This window comes from Bufo gargarizans, chromosome 6 (assembly GCF_014858855.1).
Source record: "Bufo gargarizans isolate SCDJY-AF-19 chromosome 6, ASM1485885v1, whole genome shotgun sequence".
Lineage (NCBI taxonomy): Eukaryota > Metazoa > Chordata > Amphibia > Anura > Bufonidae > Bufo > Bufo gargarizans.
The window spans coordinates 137272333-137294280 of record NC_058085.1 but is presented as its reverse complement, the minus strand read 5'-3'; the positions used below and the strand labels follow the sequence as shown (position 1 = coordinate 137294280).

General features: G+C 44.3%; 1 protein-coding gene across 1 annotated transcript; it reads right to left on the bottom strand.

Moving 5' to 3' along the window:
• Positions 1 to 1863: 1863 nt before the first annotated feature.
• On the bottom strand, positions 1864 to 15968 carry NMT1 (N-myristoyltransferase 1). The gene is made up of 12 exons (XM_044297680.1): positions 15817 to 15968; positions 10147 to 10237; positions 9265 to 9409; positions 9056 to 9174; positions 8874 to 8965; positions 8666 to 8782; positions 6753 to 6923; positions 3282 to 3390; positions 2933 to 3103; positions 2689 to 2856; positions 2448 to 2585; positions 1864 to 2245 (listed from the first exon to the last, which is right to left on the bottom strand). Exons 1-12 carry the CDS (start codon positions 15924 to 15926, stop codon positions 2225 to 2227), a joined length of 1452 nt encoding a protein of 483 aa, XP_044153615.1. The 5' UTR covers positions 15927 to 15968; the 3' UTR covers positions 1864 to 2224.
• Between the last annotated feature and the right edge of the window lie 5980 nt (positions 15969 to 21948).

Here is a 21948-nt window from a genome sequence, read left to right as displayed (position 1 = left end):
CACTTGTTTCCAGTGTTTCAAATTTCCCATAGATTTTCTGTTTAACACAAAAACTGCATGTGGAAAAAAACACCACTACGAACCTGTGTGAGCAAACACAATAGTGAATTTATCTACTAGGTAGAAAAAAAATAAAGTCATAAAATCCACTGTACTTTAGTTAAGGCATAAACAAACTGCCCTGAACTTGATCTTAAAGGAAACCTGTCACCAGGATTTTGCGCATAGAGCTGGGGACATGGGCTGCTAGATGGCCACTAGCACATCTGCAATACCCAGTCCCCATAGCTCTGTGCGCTTTTATTGTGTTAAAAAACTGTTTTGATTGATATGCAAATGACCTGATACGAGTCCTGTAGCCGGAGAGGAGTCAAGCGGAAAGGAGCCCAGCACCGCCCCGCGTCCTCCGAATCTCCTCCTTGCTGGCGTCACAGAGCTGGAGCGCCGAAATCTCGCGATGCGTGAGCTAGCGCATGCGCAGTGTCGGCATCATGTTCATTCCCTGTACTGGCATCAGCACAGGGAACAAACTACGCATGCGCTAGCTCGCGCATCGCGAGATTTCGGCGCTCGAGCTCTGTGACGTCAGCCAGCAAGGAGGAGATTCGGAGGACGCGGGGCGGTGCTGGGCTCCTTTCCGCTTGACTCCTCTCCGGCTACAGGACTCGTATCAGGTCATTTGCATATCAATCAAAACAGTTTTTTAACACAATAAAAGCGCACAGAGCTATGGGGACTGGGTATTGCAGATGTGCTAGTGGCCATCTAGCAGCCCATGTCCCCAGCTCTATGCGCAAAATCCTGGTGACAGGTTTCCTTTAATGACAGAAACGCACAATATAGTGGGATTGTATGATGGCTTTTTGTGCCAGAAATGTGGCATCACTTATTAAAAGTGGGTAGGGCCATTTGGACGAAGACCAACGTAAAAGGCAATTCGCACGGTTATCGGCAAATTATAGGGTAAAAGTGCTTATAGGAACGCTTGTAGGTGATAATAGGCTTGTATTATCAAGCAGCCGATCAACGAGCAAACGCTCTCTTTCGTCAGGATGAAAGATGCTGGATTATGGGCAGCACATCCCCCTGTGTAATCCGCATGAACAGTAATTTCCAAAACCATTTACATAAGTAACAAAAACATAAAAAAATAAAATAAAATAAAAATTATGTGAAAGACACTGCTTACATCAGCATGTGTAATCAGACCAGTGCAAATGAGTGCTGATGGATGTGTTATCCATCAGCACTCATACTGCCCTTACATTGGCAGTGTAACACCACCTTAAGAAATGCTGGCCTTAGTAAATTTCCTCTAATTTAATCTCATTCAGCAATTCTTAAAAGGGGCCTATACACAACAGCTCTCTCCCGATTCCCCAATATACATAAATGCTGTGTTCAACACGCCAACCTCATAAATGGCTCATGTATAATAATTTCTGACCACTGGCTGTTGTTAAATAGGGGTCTTAGAGTGCATCACCTTATATGATTACAGTAAATTTCAAAAGTTTGCCAAAAGTTTGTATAAATGAAATATGCAACAAGCTATGCATATAATAAAATGAATTATGTATTTCTACTATAAAGACCGTACATTTCTACTGAATGATTCCACAGCCCTAGGCAGGCACCTCGTGTTGAAATGTATCCTTTCGTATCCGCAGGAGATGTGTCCATATATCTATAGCCAGCTTTAGTAGGGGTCAGTGAATTATCTGCACCACTATGGATAGACAATCTGCAAAACAAACCGGTGGATGACATATCGTGCCAATTACCTAATGTATATGCCCAGCCTGTGTGTTTAAACCTTAGGAACACATAAAAGTCAAACAAAATGAAGTACCCGCTTACAGATATATATAATATATACTTTAATATTCAGCCACAACTCCGTTTCATTTCGGATGGCAGCAGGAAAGGAAGAGTGGTCGCAATTTCATATTCACAGCAGTGGGAAGGGAGTAGAGAAAACCCTGAAATATCCTTAAGTCAAGCCAGGCTAGAGGAAGCTCCCTACTTTGCACTTCCATGAACCTGAAGACTCCCTCCCATATTACATCAGCATGATGTGTTCAAGAGCGGCGCCGACAAATCCTGCCCTCCTTCTTGGGGCTGCTTTCTTGAGTGTCCAACCTCAGGCATCATGAGCAGCTGGCGGCCCATTATACATCCTGTCGTCCCCCCCCCCCAAATCAGATATAGGGGTTGCAGGCATTTACTGTAAAACCAGACCAACCTGGGAAGAGAGAAGAAGAAGAAGAAAAAAAAAAAAAAAAAAAAAAAAAAAAAAAAAAAAAAAAAAAAGGTTTTATCATAGGTGACAAAGACCGTTCTAGCAGAGGAGTCACAAAAGGCATCACATAAGTCCCCACACTTATTTTAATAGCCCAAGCAAATCTGAGCCATAGCAAACGTATACCCTATGGTTATTACCGTACCTTCTCAGGGCCCATGCTGGGACACTTCCAATTATACAAGTAATACTGAAGATTCCCATCTCCTATCCCAAATTTCAGCTTCTCGAGGAAGGTTTTGTTCTCCATAAGATCCAGAGCATTGAAAACATCAAATCCTTTCTGCAAATAAAGAGAGATGAGATTTAAGGCATAAGGTTCTGCACAGGGAAGACACTACAGATGCCGTTTTCCCAGCCCAGTCATTTTAACAAGCCAAACTCACAGACTTGGCCAATACGAGAGCATCATTCATGAGGTCAACAAGAGGCGTCTTGGTGTGAACATTGTAGAAGGAGTATGCCGCTTTCAGGCTCTTGTGTGTGGGATGATTCATGATCGTTGAGGGCAACGTGTAAAAGCTTAGGAAGTCTGTTATCTCTCCTTTGGGAGTCTGCAGATAGAAAACATATCGGCCATTAACTGGTGAACTCCCCTCCCTGATATCAGGTGCACTCTCTTAATTTTACCTCCACAATAAAGGTGTCTATGATGTTCTCCTGTGGAAGCAGCCAGTGCTCAACCTCCTCTTCACTCATAGCTGGAGCCAGATTGAACTGGGAAAGGTAACTGGATAGAAGCTTGTGCACCGCTGGGATGTGACAGAGTTCCATGGGCTTCAGACCAGCAGTTTTAGGGGCCTTTGAACAAGTAAATGAATATCAGTTACAACACTAAACCCACTATGGACAAACTAATGCCTTATAGTCCCTCAGAGGTGCACTAAACCTCACTGCTCAAGGCACACAGCAATATGCGGGTCCCTGGTACATATTCTGTGAGGTAATATTATGTATGTTGTAGACAGACATGGGTTACCTCAGGCAGTCGATATAACTTCATAGTCCTCTGCATGGTCATGTTGCGGCTCAGGTGAGAGAATTTTACCTCTATTAACTTGCGAGGATTTAGCGATCTGTGCCAGTACCTGAAGAACAGATAACAAAGGCTAAGATCTCCACAAGCAGCTGCCTAACCTGTACACCACAGAAGAACTTAAAGAGGACCCCCAACAACGTCTTTATCCGTTTCATCACATGGAAAACTATGCAAAAAACAAACAAACAAAAAAACCTTATCCCAGGCGGCGTATGCAAATTGGCTGCTTAAAGTCAAGGGGGCAGCAGTCTCTACACTTCAAGTCAAGCTAACCGTTCCCCCATCCTGCACCATTTTAGGCATTTCCTAAAAACACATCTTTTTAGGGTGGCCTATCACATCTCCTGTTATCCCATTTATCAGTTCCTGAAACCGATACTCAACCAAACCCTCCACCGCACCTAAAAGCGCTACAGATATCGGCTGGCAACTGGCTCCTGCAGATTTAGATTTTAGATCTACGTCTCTATTTTCCCATCGTACAAAACAAGCACTTACCTTCTGTGTCACCCCTATCGCCTCATAGATTGTAGGCTCTTGCGAGCAGGGCCCTCATTCCTATTGTAGTAATTATTGACTTGTCTGTAGCTAGGTTATTTATGACTGTTTGTACATGAACCCATGAATTGTAAAGCGCAGCAGAATATGTTGGCGCCATATAAATAAAGATTATTATTATTAGTCCTGGTTTCTGAGGCTCACTGTTCAGGTGCCAACTCCCAGGAGTGAGCTTCTGAAGCCAAGTACACGCTGAGCCATCAATCAGGGGAAAGGGGCACGCCTAACTTGACCATTTTCTATTGATATTAAGCAGAAAATTTGCATACAACGCCAGGGATAAATAAAGTTGTTTTTTTTTAGCAAAGTTTTCTATGGGATGAAACAGAAAAAAAAAAAAGACATCGGTGGAGACATGATGACTACAGCTGTGAGGTACTGCGGGTGGTTGGGGAGGAATTATGGTGATGTCAGGATCCCTTAAAAGGGAATCTGTCATCAACTTTATGCTGAGCTCACTGACGGCAGCATAAAATAGTGACAGAAATGCTGATCTCAGCGGTGTGTCACTCATCAGCTAAAAGTAAGTGGTTGCTGAGAACCAGCATCATAATCATTGCAGCCCAGGCTTTGAAAAGAGTCCCATCTACCGGAGAAGAGTCCTGGTTATACATAATCTCCTGCTCTCGCCCACCTGCTGATGATTGGCAGTTCTCTCCTAGAGAGATGGGGAGAAAACCAGGTAGAAGCCTGTCAGACATCAGCAGGTGGCAGGAGAGCAGGAATTCATGAATAACCAGGACTCTTCTCAGGAGGCCATGACTCTTTTCCAGGCCCAGTCTGCAATGATTGTGATGTTGGTTCTCGGCAACCACTTACTTATAAATGACAGACCGCTGATATCCACTCACCTGTCTCTACTTCAGGGTCCATTCACACGTCCGTTGTTTCTTTCCTCATCTGTTCCGTTTTTTGCGGACCAGACCTGGACCCATTCATTTTCAATGGGTCCTGAAAAAATAAATAAAAAATCTGACATTGTGCTGTCCGATTTTTTTCAGGACCCATTGAAAATGAATGGGTCCAGATCTGGTCCGCAAAAAACGGAACAGATCAGGAAAGAAACAACGGACGTGTGAATGGACCCTTATACTGCTGTTAGTATGGGCAGCACAGGTGATGTATAAATAGCAAGTTTTACTGAATCTTTTCCCACAAGACTATATATCTGCACCTCCTGCTCTAAAGCCCGCTGCCTGCAGATGGCACTGCGTTTTGTGATGACAGGTCCTCTAAGGTCTAGCTTAGCTTTTCAATCCATCCTCATCACCCAAAACCAAAGCCCATCTTCATTACACAGACATTACACCCAGTATAGAGCCTGCAGCTTGTGCTCAACAGGGATTCATCGAAAAACAAGAGATGGCATATGGTTGCTCCTCGACCTTCTACATGTCCCATATTGATGTCATTGGTGGGTATAAATATGTGCACTTCCACTATATTTCGGTATGCTTAACCCCTTCAGTACCGTGCCACTTTTCACATTAAATCCCAGGCCGATTTTTGCAAATCTGACGTGTCACTTTATGTGGTAATAACTTTGGAACACTTACTTATCCAAGCCATTCTGAGTCTGTTTTCTCGTGACACATTGTGCTTCATGACAGTCAAAGTTGAGTCGCTATAATTTCACATTTCTAAAATAATCCCAAATTTACCAAAAATGTGGGAAAATTTTGAAATGTTCTAAATTTGAATTTTTCTACTTTTAAAACAGATAGTAATTCCTCATAAAATAGTTATCAATCAACATTCCCCATATGTCTGCTTTATGTTGGCATCATTTTGTAAATGTAATTTTATTTTTTTAGGACGTTAGAAGGCTTAGAAGTTTAGAAGCCATTTTTCAAATTTTCAACAAAATTTCCAAAACCATTTTTTTAAGCACCAATTCAGTTATAAAGTGATTATGAGGGGCTTACGTAATAGAAACCACCCATAAATGACCCCATTTTAGAAACTACATCCCTCAAATTATTCAAAACTGATGTTACAAACTGTTAACCCTTGAAGTGTTCCACAAGAAATAAAAGGAAAATGGAGGTGAAATTACAAAATGTCACTTTTTTTTTTTAATAGATACTTTATGTTAATCGATTTTTTCTTGCAATGCGAAACTGCGTTGGGAGGAGGTGGCTTGCAGAGTCTGCGTGCTACATATGGTATCACCATCTTCCTACATTCCACTTTGCCCTATACTTATGTTGTATTTTTGGGCTGGGATTTTCTCCTGGTATGTTTTAATCACTTTATGGGTATTGATTAGTGGTATTATTTCTTACTATTTCGCTTTCATCGTTCATTTATTGTGGCTGCCCAGCTCTGCGGCCCCCTCCTGGTCCTCATTTGGGGGTTTCACTTGCCGATTATTGTTTCTTTGTATTTTAAGATGTATTAATTATGTATGCAATAAAGATATTCTGTTATTTATCTGGAATGGAGGTAATTGCGTTTTTTTGTGAGGTATAGTTCAATTTATTGGTAGTTCCTCCTGCTATGCTTATTTAAGTATCAGAGTTAATTATTTGGTGTTATATGGCACCATTTTGGGCTAAATACGCCTTTTTGATCACTTGGTATTACACTTTTTGTGAGGCAAGGTGACCAATGGCTGTTTTGGCACCGTTTTTATTTTTTATGGCGTTCACCTGATGGGGCAAATAATGTAATGTTTTTATAGAACCGGTCGATACGGATGCGGCGATAACCAATATGTCTACTTTTCGCTTTTTCCCATTTTTTTACTTTTATTTTGGGAAAGGACGATTTTTTATTTTTACTTGAACCTGTGGCTATAGGTGATAAATGTTTGACATTGCATAAACCCTTTGATGTTAAAATATGACTTACCTGCATGTGGCTACTGGCTTGGGTAGAACTACGCCTGCTGTGTAGACTGCCTGGAAGATCCCCTCCATGTTGACTCGACGGGTGATTTCTCGAATTAGAACTGGAGCCACTCTCTTAGAGCGCAACTTTTTATGTACACAAAGGAAGTTGATCTCCACCATTTTCTTGGTGCTGGTTTGAAACAAAAGAAAAAAAAGATGCATACATCATTCACAACCAAGTGATCTTCACATGTGAAATACATGCTGGACATCTACATCATCATGCGACATCCTTCAGGACCCAGCCTCAATTTGGCATATCTGACTTGTCCCTTTACATTGTAACGTTGGATAAGTAAAAAAAAAAAAAAGCAAGCAATTCAGAGATTTTCTCATGACACATTGTACTATTAAAAAAATAAAAATAAAAAAAAAATAATATATATATATATATACATATATACACATACATACATACACACACACACACATATATATACACACACACAAAATTTACAGAAAATTTGACAATATTTGCCATTTTCAGAATCTGAATTTTTCTGCTTTAAAAAACAGATAGCGATACATTAAAATAGTTATTAAAAGGGTTCTCCGACAACCGTCACCCCCGCCGATCAGCTGTATGAAGGAAGGCTTCCATGTGCTGTCTCCCTTCCTGCTCCCCCTTCCTGCAGCAAAAGAGACGGGAGACAGCACGCTTCCCTTCATACATGGTATCGGACCCCTGACAATATGATATTGATGACCTATCCTGAGGATGGGTCACCAAATTTAAAAGCCCAGAGAACATCTTTAACATTCTCCATATGTCTACTTCATATTGGCATAATTTTGTAAATGTAATTTTATTTTTTTAGGATGTTAGAAGGCTTCGCATTTAAGAAACAATTCAGTTCTGAAGTCACTTTGAGGGACTTGCATAAATGTAAAAAAATAAAATAAAAAAATTGCAGATTTTCCTATTTTAATTCATTTTACCAGTAACACAGGGTTAACACCAAAAAAATTCTATATTTATTACCCTGATTTACAGAAACACACCATAAGTGGTTGTAAACTGCTGAATGGGCACACAGCAGGGCTCAGAAGGGAAGGAGCGCCAAATAGTTTTTGGAGGGTAGATTTTGCTAGAATGGTTTTTGGGAGCCATGTCGCATTTAAAGAGACCATGATGTACCCTCCTACATAAAATTTTGGAAACTAAAACCCCCCCTCAAAGACTTTTTGTGTTGCCATTTTCTGACAGACATATTTGTTTTATTTTTCTGGCGATGGTCTTGTTCAGGGGCTTTTTTGTGGGATCGAGATGATGTTTTCATTAGTACCATTTTGGGGTACATAGTAATTTTTGATCACTCAATATTCTTTTTGTGAGGTGACAACAAAAAATAAATAAATAAAAAAAAGTAGCTATTCTGGCATAGTTTTTATTATTTTATAGCGTTCACCGAACAAAGTAGATCATGTAAAAGTTTTAGAGAGCCGGTCATTACAGACGCTGTGATACCCAATATGTCTAATATTTTTTTTAATTGTAAACTGGGGGAATTTTATATATTTTTTTTTATAAAACACTTTTTTTGAATTTTATGTTTATCCCCCTATGGTACTGCAACGTTTGGGGGTCTGATCCCTTTTCCAATTCCCTGCACTCTGATGTAATAGGGCATCGCAGAGCATGAAGGAGTTAAATGGAATGGTAGTCAGCTATCGGACTAACAGACTTCACTCCACTATCTCTGTCATCATATAGAACTGCATGGAGTGGCAGTGTGCATGCTTGACTGCGGTGCCATTCTCTTGTTATGGCAGATATGGCCATATTATTACATAGGAATATCACTTTAATACCAACTAATACCATCATTCCAGGATGAAGGGTGATGCAAATTCTAATCTGCAGGTACTTACAGGTCATAGATTTTCATGAAAGCTGGGATGGCGCTGATAAATCCCACTAGTTTTTTGCTAGAAATAACTCTCACCCCACAATGCCACTGTGGCAGCCATCCAGGAGGTCTCAGTGCCCTGCCAGACAAAAATCACACAAAATCATTTCCAATGTAGGGTGAGGAGACAGTGGAGATGATACAGGAGGACAGAGAAAAAACAGACTCACCACAATAGGAACTCCGGGGAGTAGTCAAAACGGAACATATTGTCATCATCCTCCACATAGTTCTCATTGAGTAAAGTGTAGAGCTCTTTCAGCTGTTGAAGAGAAGTAACCAGTCACAATGGATGCATCTAAGAACTCGAGAGCATGAACAGAAGGCAGAAGGGACGTGCAGATTTACTTACCACTGCACTATCACCCAAATCCAGAGCGTCCCAGGTAAAACCCTGTGGAAGACTGTACGGCTCCTGGCGGATATTGTCCTTGTCTGGTTCAATGGGCCCATGTGTGCTCACCACTTCACCTATGGGGAAACAACTATTAGAGAGAGTAGAAGAGCAGCCAACCTCATGGGTCACAAGTTCTTCATAGGTTCTTCCCAATGTACTCTTACCTAGCTTGGGCACAGGTTGTGTGTCCCAGAACTGGTAGCTTCGTTTGCTAGCCTCTTCCATAGTCTTGGCTGGCCCCTGTCCTACAGAAAACAACTCAATGGCCTTCTGGATCTCCTGGATCTTTTCAGCAGGGAGTGTGTTCACCTTAAGCGGAAGACAAAAGTATGATGCATGATATCACCCTGGCACAGGTAGCTGCCAACACAAGTGACGAAGGGAGAGTCACATACACAAGTCACGTTTGTACGTTCATTCATACCTACTTATCCAGAGTTAGGGTCCATTCACACGTCCGTAGGTTTTTTGCGGTCCGCAAATTGCAGATCCGCAAAACATGGACACCGGCAATGTGCGTTGAGCATTTCGCGGACCGCACATCGCCAGCACTATAATAGAAAATGCCTTTTCTTGTCCGCAGTTGCGGACAAGAATAGGACATGTTGTATTTATTTTAATTTTTTTTCGGGATCGAAATTGCGGATCCGGAAGTGCGGATGTGGACAGCACATAGTGTGCTGTCCGCATCTGTTCTGGCCCTATTGAAAAACAATGGGTCCGGATCCGTTCCACAAAATGCGGAACCGATCCGGACCCATTTTGCGGACGTGTGAATGGACCCTTATGCAACAGACTACAATCTTACACGTTAGTCCTGTCTGATGCTGGCACTTTACGGCATTGCTATAAAGCATTGGCTGTTTGCACACTGGACACCAGTAGGTAAAAAAAATTATATTTCCAGACCAATACTGAATGCACCAGTACCATGATGGACTTGATTTCCTTATACTGTAATTAGGAAACCATCCCCATTCCCCACCAATCTACACAGATGGAACACCGTGAACAAGGCAGGAGAGGCATCATCCCAAGATCCTCACCGGAGGATCAGTAGTATCCAATTTATCTCCACCCTTGTCTTTCTTGCGTTTCTGTTTCTTCTTTTTCTTGACTCCAGTGTCATCGCCCACTCTAGAAGACAAAAATCCAAGAAAATTTGTGAATACCTGGTTTCTAACTTCACTGATCGTGGAAGCAAACAGCTTCCTGAAAATACAGCTGCACATACACCTTCAATGGCTGCCGGACAACTGCTTGCTTGGTAAACAGCTATTGTCCCTGACTCCCCTATACACATGTCCGCTTAGCTGGCCTTGCAAATGTTTTCAGTGGTGAAAGGGGAATAACCAGTTGATCCCTCTACTAGCGGTGAAGCTCTCACTGGAATAAAAAGTGGGCATGCCGAATTCCAACACTTAATCCTTCCCCTAAATCTGCAGTTGAGGAAACGTCAGGACAACCCTATGCACATTAGGGTAGGGCGACACTGGTCGTGGCCAGGATCGTTGAGGCATTGCAGTGAATCCACAGAAATGGTCACAGTCCGAGACACGTGCATGCTGCAAATTTCTTGCGGGGTCGCAGTCGAGGCACATGGGCGACCCCTTTTTTTTTCTATGGGATCACAGCAACACTGCGATCCTGACCTCGAACAGTATCATTCTTCCCTAATGTGCATAGGGTTGTCCTGACTTTGGCCGTGTAGACCTACACTTAATCACCTGATCTCTTCAAAATCATTAGGGTTGGGCGACTTTCCTCTAATGTGTATGGGCACTAAGTGGACGTCAGTGGCTTGAGGAAGCTGGTTTCTGCGCGAAACGACCATCGCCGCTGTGTGGACTATTTGCTATCCATCCCCGCTACCTCTGCCGATACCGTATTTGCATCCCGTATGAAATAAAGGATAATTTTTATTGAACTGCATGGGTGAGTGCCGCCTCCTTTACCTTCTACTACAGTAACTAAGTGGTTACTTCGCCAAGAATATCGATGACATGTCTATCAATAGCAGATCTGAAATCGGGATATAGCTGTATACGGCTCCTAACAACATCCACCTACCCACTAACAGTACAGAACGCCATCTTGTAACGTTCTGGCATATCGCTAGCATATTCTAAAACATCTGCAACTCAAAGTGATGTCAAGAATGAAGGGTCGGAGGTCCCTCTGGCTTTTCCCCGCACCGCGGTCCCTCCTGTTCCCTCACTATACTGCAATACAAGCTCCTTTCATGACTACGTTGCGGTTCCCAGAACAGTGAGAATCCAGAAGCGCAGCCACCCCTTCATTCTGCGTAGATATGGGTCACAGCCGTGAGCACCCCACTGATCAGGAAGTATCGACATATCCTAGCAATATAATAGCAGGAAAACCCCTGTACAGATCTACAGAGCATCCTAAAACCGGCTTCATACTCACTGGGCCGACACAACGAGCAATGGAGACACAGAAATTCCACACAGAGGGTGAACATACCTGCTAATCCTATTACAGTCCCTGAGCCGGCCATGTGGAATGGAGCCCTATTTAAAGTCCCATTTCATGTGACAGATGCACAGGCAGACGGTGCCAGAGACATAGGGCACTATGGGCTATTTGGGTGAGGGCCACGTGTTTAAAATCTAGGGGGGAGGGGGGATTGGACTGAAAAAAGGTGGTCTATTACAGGTAACTATGGGTAATGGTAATTATACGATTCCCTATGTGGTCGTAACACAGACTGCTGGTTCTGAGAAGTAATAATAATAAATGTATTTATATAGCGCCACCATATCCCGCAGCGCTTTACAAGTTCATAGGGTTCATGTACGAAACAAAACTAACTGGCTAAGTATCCTATAGACCTGTCCTAAAGATGGGTAAATAGCCCAATTCGGCTTCTGGGAAAGCTGGGTAAAGCCCAATATGGCTGCCAATACAGCTTTCCAAGATTCCAGATGCTTTCTATAGGACACACATAACCAGAAATGATATTTTGGGGCGAGGGTAGACCTCACATGAAAGAACAGACATGCATTGGAGCAATAGCTGTGACCGTCAGCTGTGCCGTCCCGTGACGAGAGAAGGCAATAAAGCACTGGAAATTGCCTGCAGCAGTCTCAGGAAGTGCGATTATATCCTAGCACGCTGCGTGTCACAGGACACGGCAGGGACAAAAACTACTACAACCATCAGAGGCTTCCACATGGGAGGGGAATCCGTTCACTGCCAGCAACTGAGGGCAGAGGAGTGTACAATGCCCATAGGTTTACTAAAGGCTTGAGTGCCAGCAGCTGCTCGAGATCCTCCATCATCCTGCAGTATATAGAGGACAGCTCCATCTTCTGTCCCAGCTCTCGGGGGCATGGCACCCAGCATACATGACCAGTCATACAGAAAATCTATAGCGAGCGACCTCATGGTTATCAATATGGACAATCGCTGAATGCGGTAAGTGACTGGCAAGCTATACGGGCCATAATCACAGTAATAAGACAGGCACATAATCTGCCACCAGACGCTTATCCTCTGAATGACGCGGGCGCTCATCATACGTGCTGATGTAGCAGAGCTAAAGGTCTGATTTTACATGGGACTGCAGCTAAGTCCTCAGCTCTGCTACACCTGCACTCTGGTGGAACCTGGGAAACGTATAAAGGACTTTATTGGAGGGGACATTTAGTTCTCTTTCATACGAGCAAGTTCTCTGTCCGGATACGATGCTTGTTACGAATGGATAGTATCCGGACTGGATCCTTGACCCTTTCAATCAGTTTATCACTGATCATATCTGTGTTCAGGAAAAATCACAGTATTTTCGCTCCGGTTGCCTTTCATTTTCGTAATGCGGACAAGAATAGAACAGGTTCTATATTTTTGCGGATGCGGACAGCTCACGGAGTGCTGTTTGCAATTTTTGTGGCCCCATTGAAGCAAATGGAGGAGATTTATCAAAACTGGTGCAAAGGAAAACTGGCTTAGTTGCCCATGACAACCAATCAGATTCCACCTTTCATTGTTTAGAGCCCATTTGGAAAAATGAAAGGTGGAATCTGATTGGTTGCCATGGGCAACTAAGCCAGGTTTCCTTTACACCAGTTTTGTTAAATCCCCCCCGATGGGTCTGCTTCTAACCCGCAAAAAAAGCGGATCAGGTACAGACCAATAATACGTATGTGATTTATAATGATGTGCGTCTCTGCATGAATTTACTTTTACAGAATCATACTGACAGCATTATGCCAGCGACACACAGCATTAGGTCAGTATAATTCATTAGACGCAGGTCAAGCAGCATTATAAATTAGTGTAATGCCGTGAGCTCCTGCAAAATAAGCAGAGTCCATAAAGGGAAGTCACACTGACACACAGAGTGCGATTTCCGCACAGGACATTCTCGTCTTAGAGGCCTAATGCTACAGCTTTTGGTAATTGAAAGCAAGATGTTCCCTGTGATCAGCTACCTGGCGGGTGACATAAATGCAGTATAGCCCCTGCATCCTGTACCCTAAGGGTCCATTCACACGTCCGTTGTTTCTTTCCTGATCTGTTCCGTTTTTTGCGGAACAGATCTGGACCCATTCATTTTCAATAGGTCCTGAAAAAAATTCAGACATTGTGCTGTCCGATTTTTTTCAGGACCCATTGAAAATGAATGGGTCCAGATCTGGTCCAGATCTGTTCCGCAAAAAACGGAACAGATCAGGAAAGAAACAACGGACGTGTGAATGGACCCTTAAGGGCGTCTGTCAGCAGATTTGTACCTATAAACTGTCTGACCTGTTACATGTGCGCTTGGCAGGTGAAGGCATCGGTGTTGGTCCCATGTTCATAGGTGCCAACATTCCTGATAAACATGTTGTTTTAATATATGCAAATGAGCCTCTAGGAGCAACAGGGGCGTTGCCATTAATCCTAGAGGCTCTGCTCTCTCTGCAACTGCCGCGCCTTCTGTACTTTGATTGATAGGGCCAGTGGTGATCACGTTTTCACTGCTTGACCCTGCCAATCAAAGCGCAGAGGGAGCAGCAGTTGCAGAGAGGGCAGAACCTCTAGGTACTAGGTGTAATGGCAACGCCCCCGTTGCTCCTAGAGGCTCATTTGCATATATTAAAACATCATTTTTCGCAGCAATGTCGGCACATATGAACATGGGACAAACACATATGCCTTAAGCTGCCAAGCGCACATGTAACAGGTCAGACAGTTTCATAGGTACAAATCTGCTGACAGATGCCCTTTAATCAGACAGGTGACAATAGGATGGTAATGGGACCACTGCCCCACACAGTAAGAGTAAAGGGGTTTGCTGAGACTTTTCTTCCGATGGCCTATCCTCTGGATAGGTCATCAGCATCTGGTCGGTGGAGGTCCGACACCTGGGACCTCCACCGATCAGCTGTTTGAGAAGGCACTGGCACTCCTGTGAGCACCACAGCCTTCTCCGAGCTCACAAAGCACAGCGGCATACGTTGTGTAGCGTCTGTGACATGTGACAGCTAAACGTGACATCACATGGTGTGGAGAAAGCTGCGAGGGCCGCTGCACTCTCAAAACACCTGATCGGCTGGGGTCCCACCGATCAGATACTGTTGTCCTATTCAGAGGACAGGTCATCAGTAGAACTTTCTCAGAAAACCCCTATAAGCCAGACCTGGTTCCTAGCGAGGCGGCATGCATGCGGCCCGTGTAGCAGTTGACGGGAGTACAGTACAAAAGACCCACAATCCGACAAGAACTCGCACATCATAAATCACTATAACGAGCCGCTGTTGCACCCGAGGCACGGAACGCGTTTCCTGAAGTGCATGCGGCCTTTACAGTGGGGCAGAAGCAGAGCGTGACCAGGACTCTATTCAGATTGACAGGAATCTCTGTGTAGGAAAAACAATGGGAAATCCCGCTCTGAGCATGCGCAGTCACTCTCCACTATAGTCTATGGTAGGGAGCAGGTAATGGACACCCCATTCTTGGAATTGATGGGGCTCCTACTGGTCAGACCCCACTATTATGTCACTCACAGAAGTGAGCAGCCCAATTCCATTAGGAGCCTCCCTGTGCATTGACAGATTTTCTGTGCTGGTACGGACATACAAATCCAAGACGTGTCCAAAGGCATCACATAGGAGCAGAAGCATTATTGAGGTTTCAGGGGGATACCTCTAGGAATGGTCATTGGGGGCAGAGCCATTATAAAGGATCTACTCTCTATTCCCCATGGATACAGCATCCAGAAGAGGTGGCAGCAGAGCTCCCCTTTAGGGCAATATAATTGCACAGCGGATATTTGATACAAAATGCTCATCAGGAATAGTATAATTCATGGAAATCCGCTTAGATCACTGAGATTGCATGGAGATCTGGAACCTTCCAATGAGATCCCCAGGGCTTCAGATCACAAGGGATGGATCTAATCACCTAGCCCTGCTGATAAGACAGGTGTCCCCACATAATCCCTCCCAGCCACTGACCAGCACCTGACTCCATTACTTATGGGATTTACACGGACCCAACGACATTTACTAACGAACACCGCTCATAACGCCCATTTTACAGCGTTCATTTCAAGCCTTATCCTTCACTGACAGCAGAAGCAGCCAATCACTATACAGGATTCCCAAGAGCTCAGCCAATCAAGAGCAAGCAGAGGCGGGCCCCAGGGCACAGTGTATTAGAGGCACTCTAGAACGGGACACCGGGGAGCCCGGGATAGACTGTGGCGTTACCCCCGGTTAATGCTGTGCTTCTCCTCATTCTCGCAGTCGCTGCAATGTCCGTGTCCATTTTCATCCTCCCCCAACCGTTCGCCTCCTGCTGTCTCACTCCTATCCGCCATCTTTAATCCGAAGCCGGGTAAGGGGGAGGTTAGAAAGCTGCTATTGGCTGCACACCGCAAAGCATGCTGGAGGTTGTAGTGAAGGACGCTTTTCGCTGCCTGAATAAACCTAGAGAAAAAATACAATTCCCATGAGGCCACGCGGGCACGTAAGCCATTAACTTGACATCTACAGCAGGGTCAATTGCCTTCTGGGAGTTGTAGTCTTTTTAAGTACACACCCAGCCTCCCCCCTCTACCCATATACAGCATCAGTGTGGGGTGGACAGAATATAAGCTGCTCTGTACAAGTGTCACGACATGTTTTTATCCACAATGAACGTGTACATTTCCACAATAGGAATGGTGGTGTCTGAGGTCATTTCAAGGGACTTGTATGGTTCAGGCCTCATACACAGGAGACTATATCACATGTATCCCACACACAAGGTCACTGAACTCAGCTGGAGCACGGATACCATGTATCAATAATAAGTGGTAAAGGCTAAAGCTACTTTCACACTTGCGGCAGGACGGATCCGACAGGCTGTTCACCATGTCAGATCCGTCGTGCGGCTATTTCGCCGTGCCCGCGGACCACCGCTCCGTCCCCATTGACTATAATGGGGATGGGGCGGAGCTCCGGCGCAGCACGGCGGTGCACGGAGAAAGCCGCCGGACTAAAAAGCCTGACATGCAGTAATTGTCTGCCACATACAATGCGTCTTGACACCTTTTTCTGGGAAGTCTTTATCACCTACTGACTCCAATGCTGGGTATAATTACCAGATGTTGATTCAGTTACATATTTATTCCCAGAATTCTTGTACAGTCACTCAGAATTGAGAAAGCTTGTTGGAAGAACGAGTGAAACGTTTTCAAGAAATCTACAGTACGTCCAGTTGCCTTGATTTATCCTTTACAGATATACCATGACCTGGATAAATGAGAAGACATATTGATAGGACTGGTTTCAGCAACTTCAACTCTGAGTTCGTAGGTAGGTTTGAAAACTGCAACCTAACTTCCCCCTTCCCTATTGACAGAAGAATGCACACATGGCTCATACATCTGGTTTGCCGCCATCTAGTGGACAAAAATGTGTACTACAGAATGTTCAGATTATATATACAGTCCTGATCAAAAGTTTAAGACCACTTGAAAAATGGCAAAAAATCATATTTAGCATGGCTGGATCTTAACAAGGTTCCAAGTAGAGCTTCAACATGCAACAAGAAGAAATGGGAGTGAGACAAACATTTTTTGAGCATTCAATTTAATGAAAACAACGAATAAACTGAAACAGGCTGTTTTTCAGCTGATCAAAAGTTTAGGACCACACCTAAAAAAAAAACTAAATCCCCCCCAAAACAGAAATCCAACTTCCAAACATGAACTCAGTAATGAGTAGCTCCGGCGTTATTGTTCCAAAATTAGTTTCGGCATGCTTGATGCAAGCGTTTCCATGAGGTGAGTGGGAACATTTCTCCAAGTGGTGAAGACGGCTGCACGAAGGCCATCTACTGTCTGGAACTGTTGTCCATTTTTGTAAACTTCCCTTGCCATCCATCCCCAAAGGTTCTCAATTGGATTTAGATCAGGGGAACACGCAGGATGGGTCAAAAGAGTGATGTTATTCTCCTGGAAGAAGTCCCTTGTCCTGCGGGCATTGTGTACTGTAGCGTTGTCCTCTTGAAAAACCCAGTCGTTACCACACAGACGAGGGCCCTCAGTCATGAGGAATGCTCGCTGCAACATCTGGACATAGCCAGCGGCCGTTTGATGCCCCTGCACTTACTGAAGCTCCATTGTTCCACTGAAGGAAAAAACACCCTAGACCTTTATGGCGCCCCCTCCACTGTGGCGCGTAGAAAACATCTCATGTGGGATCTGCTTGTCATGCCAGTAACGTTGGAAACCATCAGGACCATCAAGGTTACATTTTTTCTTATCAGAGAATAAAACTTTCTTCCACCTTTGAATGTCCCATGTTTGGTGCTCTCTTGCAAAGTCCAAACGAGCAGTTCTGTGGCGTTCAAGGAGACAAGGTCTTTGAAGTTGTTTTTTGTTTTTGAAGCCCTTCAGTCTCAGATGCCATCTGATGGGTATGGGGCTGCAGTCAGCACCAGTAAGGGCCTTAATTTGGGTCGTGGATTGTCCAGTGTCTTGACGGACAGCTAATTGGATCCTCCGGCTCATTGCTGATGAAATTCTTTGGGGTCTTCCACTTGACTTTCATAACCCTCAGGATCATTTAAGAAATTCCAAATGACTGTCTTACTGCGTCCCACCTCAGCAGCGATGGCGCGCTATGAGAGACCCTGCTTATGCAGTTCAACAACCTGACCACATTCAAAAAGGGAGAGGTTTTCTGCCTTTGCCATCACAACGTGTGACTACCTGACAGAGAATGACAATGAATCCACATCTTTGCACAGATTTGGACTTTTAAAGGCATGTGGTCCTAAAATTTGAAAAACAGCCTGTTTCAGTTTAATCATTATTTTCAATTAATTGAATGCTCAAAAATTGTTTTGTCTCACTCTCATTTCTTCTTGTTGCATGTTGAAGCTCTACTTGGAACCTTGTTAAGATCCAACAATGTAAAATATGATTTTTTTGCCATTTTTCAAGTGGTCTTAAACTTTTGATCAGGACTGTACATAGAGATATAAAAGCCTATCTCTCACACAGCTCCATTCACATTCTATGGGATTGCTACCTCTGCCAGCGCCATAGAGTTTGGAGTGGCAGTGCACGTCTGACCATTGCTCCATTCAAGTGGGGGACTGAGACCCCCACCAATCAGAGGCTAGGGCTCATGCACACGAACATGTGCCTGCTGGGCCCGTGCTGCAGATTGCAGTCCGCAATGCACAGGCACCGACCGTAGGGCCGCCGTATGCGGACACTGGACCCATTAGATTTGAATGGGGTCCGCGCTCCGCATTCGACAGTCCACACTGCTAAAAAGTATTGAATGCACTACTTTTTTCCGGTGCGGCCAATCCGTACCGACCTTCCAGTGAATGGGTCCACATCCGTGATACAGTGCGCAATACGGGCACGGCCGTGTGCATGAGCCCTTATTAGGTAATAAGTAAAAATTTTGGCATAACCTCTTTAAAGGGGTTTTCCAGCCACATGGCCCTTTTTAACTAGTCCCAGCAACGTGTGGCTAGTGAAAAACTCATACTCAACGGCCGCTTCAATCCAACACCCTGACTCCATTCTGCACTCTCCTGGACAGACATGGTCAAGTGAGCCGCTGCATCCAATAACTGGCCACTCCGTGTGCTGTCCGCATCCTTTGCTCCGTTCCGTGGCCCCGCAAAAAAAATATAGCATGTCCTATTCTTGTCCGTTTTGCGGACAAGAATGGGCATTTCTACAATGGGCCGCCCGTTCCGCAAATTGTCGTGTGCATGTAGCCTAATTCAGACAGTCATGCAGTCTATTACATCAGGATGTAATAACAGTGAGTTATTAAATCAAAATTCTCTCAGCGCTCTTTGTGTGCTGACATTTAGGCTAGGGTTACATTACGAAATGTGTTGCACGACAATTTTTATAATGATAGTCTATGGTGTCACTCTGCGACATGCTGCGACTGCGACACAATAGTAGCAAGAAATGCATCCAAGATGGATTTTTCTGCTACTGTCGCGTTGCATGTCGCATTGCGACACCATAGACTATCATTATAAAAATTGTTGTGCAACATCAATGTCACGCCACACATGTTGCAGTGTAGTTGTGCGACACGTTGCGTAACCCTAGCCTTAAAGCGGTGGTAATCTATTTTTTTATTACGATTTTATTAGGATCTAATAACAGCAAAGACTTGGCGAAACTGGGAGCTTTCAGAAGGCTCATGGCTGCCACACCCCAGAGTTGTGTTACTACACGCCTCCACCCCACTTCTATCTCCTAAGAGCCTTTACCTTGTCATCTAATATGATTTTGCTCATGTCTTAACAACTGTGCATTTAAACCTATGTTAAATGTAAATTTCCTTGTAATTTTCCATGTTCACCAGCAGGTGGCAGCAATGGATTGGTAAGGAACTAGTTACAGTTAAGTGTATCTAGGCTGGAATGGTTCATTCCAGCTTAGCTCCCCTTCTGGGGAGATGTGGACTGTTCCCATATCCTGCAGTATGGGAGGAGAAGAAGGAAGTTAGAGTCAGTGTGCCAGCCACCCCTGTTGGGAAAGGCTGTGTGATAGAGTTTAGGAGTCCCCCTGCATAGGGAAGAAAGCCAGGCTCTTGTCTCGGCTGAGACATTAATGAAATACCCAGACTGAGCCCTGCAGACTCAGCTGGATGACAGAAACAGCAGACAACCCCCAGAATTCCAGGACAAAAGCATTCCCTGAGAATATATCTCCCAGAGACCTAGGAGAAGCCATATTCCCCCTCAGCTAGTTTGTCTCTACAAAACAGAAGATAAAGAGAAGTGCAGAAGATAAATTCCTGCCACAGTTACAGAGCTAACAAGCAGACGTCTTTTCCTGCAAGCTCCAGAGTTATAGTGCAGAAGATTTATTTTTGCCAACCATTGCCAAAACCTGCTGGGACCAAAGACCAAAGCTGTATTCTGCTTGGATGAAAGTTATCTTCAATAAAGAAAAGTTTAAACTTCATCTAAAGGTCTGAACATCAATTTCTGCAGCAAAATTCCTCTATTACTTCTACTATCACTACACTAAATTTATTGCAAGTGAGCCAGGAGTCCAGCCGTACCCAGGTAGGAGACACCGTTGACACAATTATCACCACCTATAGAGACATTATAGGCCATTACACCACTCTGGCATTCCTAACCTAGGACGTGCGTTATAACACCTTGGGAGGGCCCTGCGATAGTACCCTGCGCACGCTGCAATTGGTGTCACAAACAAATACAGACTATTATCCACCCGAATCCTGGCCCACAGCATAAGTGGCGTCAGCGTGTATACCCGTATCCTGCTCTATTGCGCAAGCGCTTAGTACCCAGTAGTTGCATTAGCACGGTGTTGATCAAAGGGCAGAATAAGCCCTCTTCCTCTAACAGTTCAGATGCTGTGGTCAGTATTGAGCCTTGCATATGAGAGGTTAAACTGGGATCAGTTTTTTAATACAGCCAGCACCCGCAAGCGATGCTCCTGAGTCAGCCTCATGACATGCTATTACGGCACAGAGAATTAAAGGGGTTATTCCACTATTAATGTAAAAAATGAAACTCAGATAATATATAGTACATGACAACCTGCTTCTAGTTCCCTGCCCCACCGCCGATCAACTCCATAGGCTTCAGTCCTAGTAGGCCTGAGCCTTATGTGGTAGTATAATCCCGGCACAGGCGCCGGGATGCAGGACAATGAGGATTGCGCGCCTGTGGCCTGCCTCACCATCCCGGACACAGGTAAGTATTAGCTTTTAGTTGTTGATTTTTATTTTCCTGTGTGTGCCAACTTTGAGGGTGTAGGAAGGCGCAAGGGTCCGTCATTGACGGAAGGAATGTGTCACCGAGATTCCTGGCCTTGGTGAGGTAAGAGCCAATAATTTCATGTGGCAGCGGAAGCTAGTGCTGGTTGACATGGTTTTGCTATTTTGTATGGCTGTAAAGCCGATACGGGCCGGCTCTTACTGGGAAAAGCCAAAGTGCAGGATGGGTGGCTGCTCCCCACGTTCCAAGCCGGGTCTTGGTTTGGGCTATAAAACACAGGCAGCACTGTCAGGTGGTAGGAATTTACTCATCTCTGACAGTGAAGCGCTGTCAGTCTCTGTGTTTGGACCCGGGAGTTTGGGCCTGGGTAAAGGCCTGCTACCTTGTTGGCGTGAGAGCAGGTGGTTTCTGATATGTCCAAGGACTTATACATTGCTGCATGGTGTGAACAAACACAAGACTCAAGGTGACTGTTTTTCTTGAAACTGAATTTTTGTTTTGCTTATCCTTATGTGTGAATAAACACTAAACTGTTTAAGTTAAAGGGCTTCTGTCACCCCCCAACCCCCAATTTTCAGTTTTTGACTTATTATATTTGCTAATGTAAGCAG

Coding starts and splice junctions, on each gene's coding strand:
- NMT1 (XM_044297680.1), bottom strand. CDS start 15,926: ATGGCGGATAGGAGTGAGACAGCAGGAGGCGAACGGTTGGGGGAGGAT. Junction 2,857..2,932: donor TAGACACCTTTATTGTGGAG/GTAAAATTAAGA, acceptor TTCTATCTGCAG/ACTCCCAAAGGAGAGATAAC. Junction 2,246..2,447: donor CCAGCATGGGCCCTGAGAAG/GTACGGTAATAA, acceptor CTCTCTTCCCAG/GTTGGTCTGGTTTTACAGTA.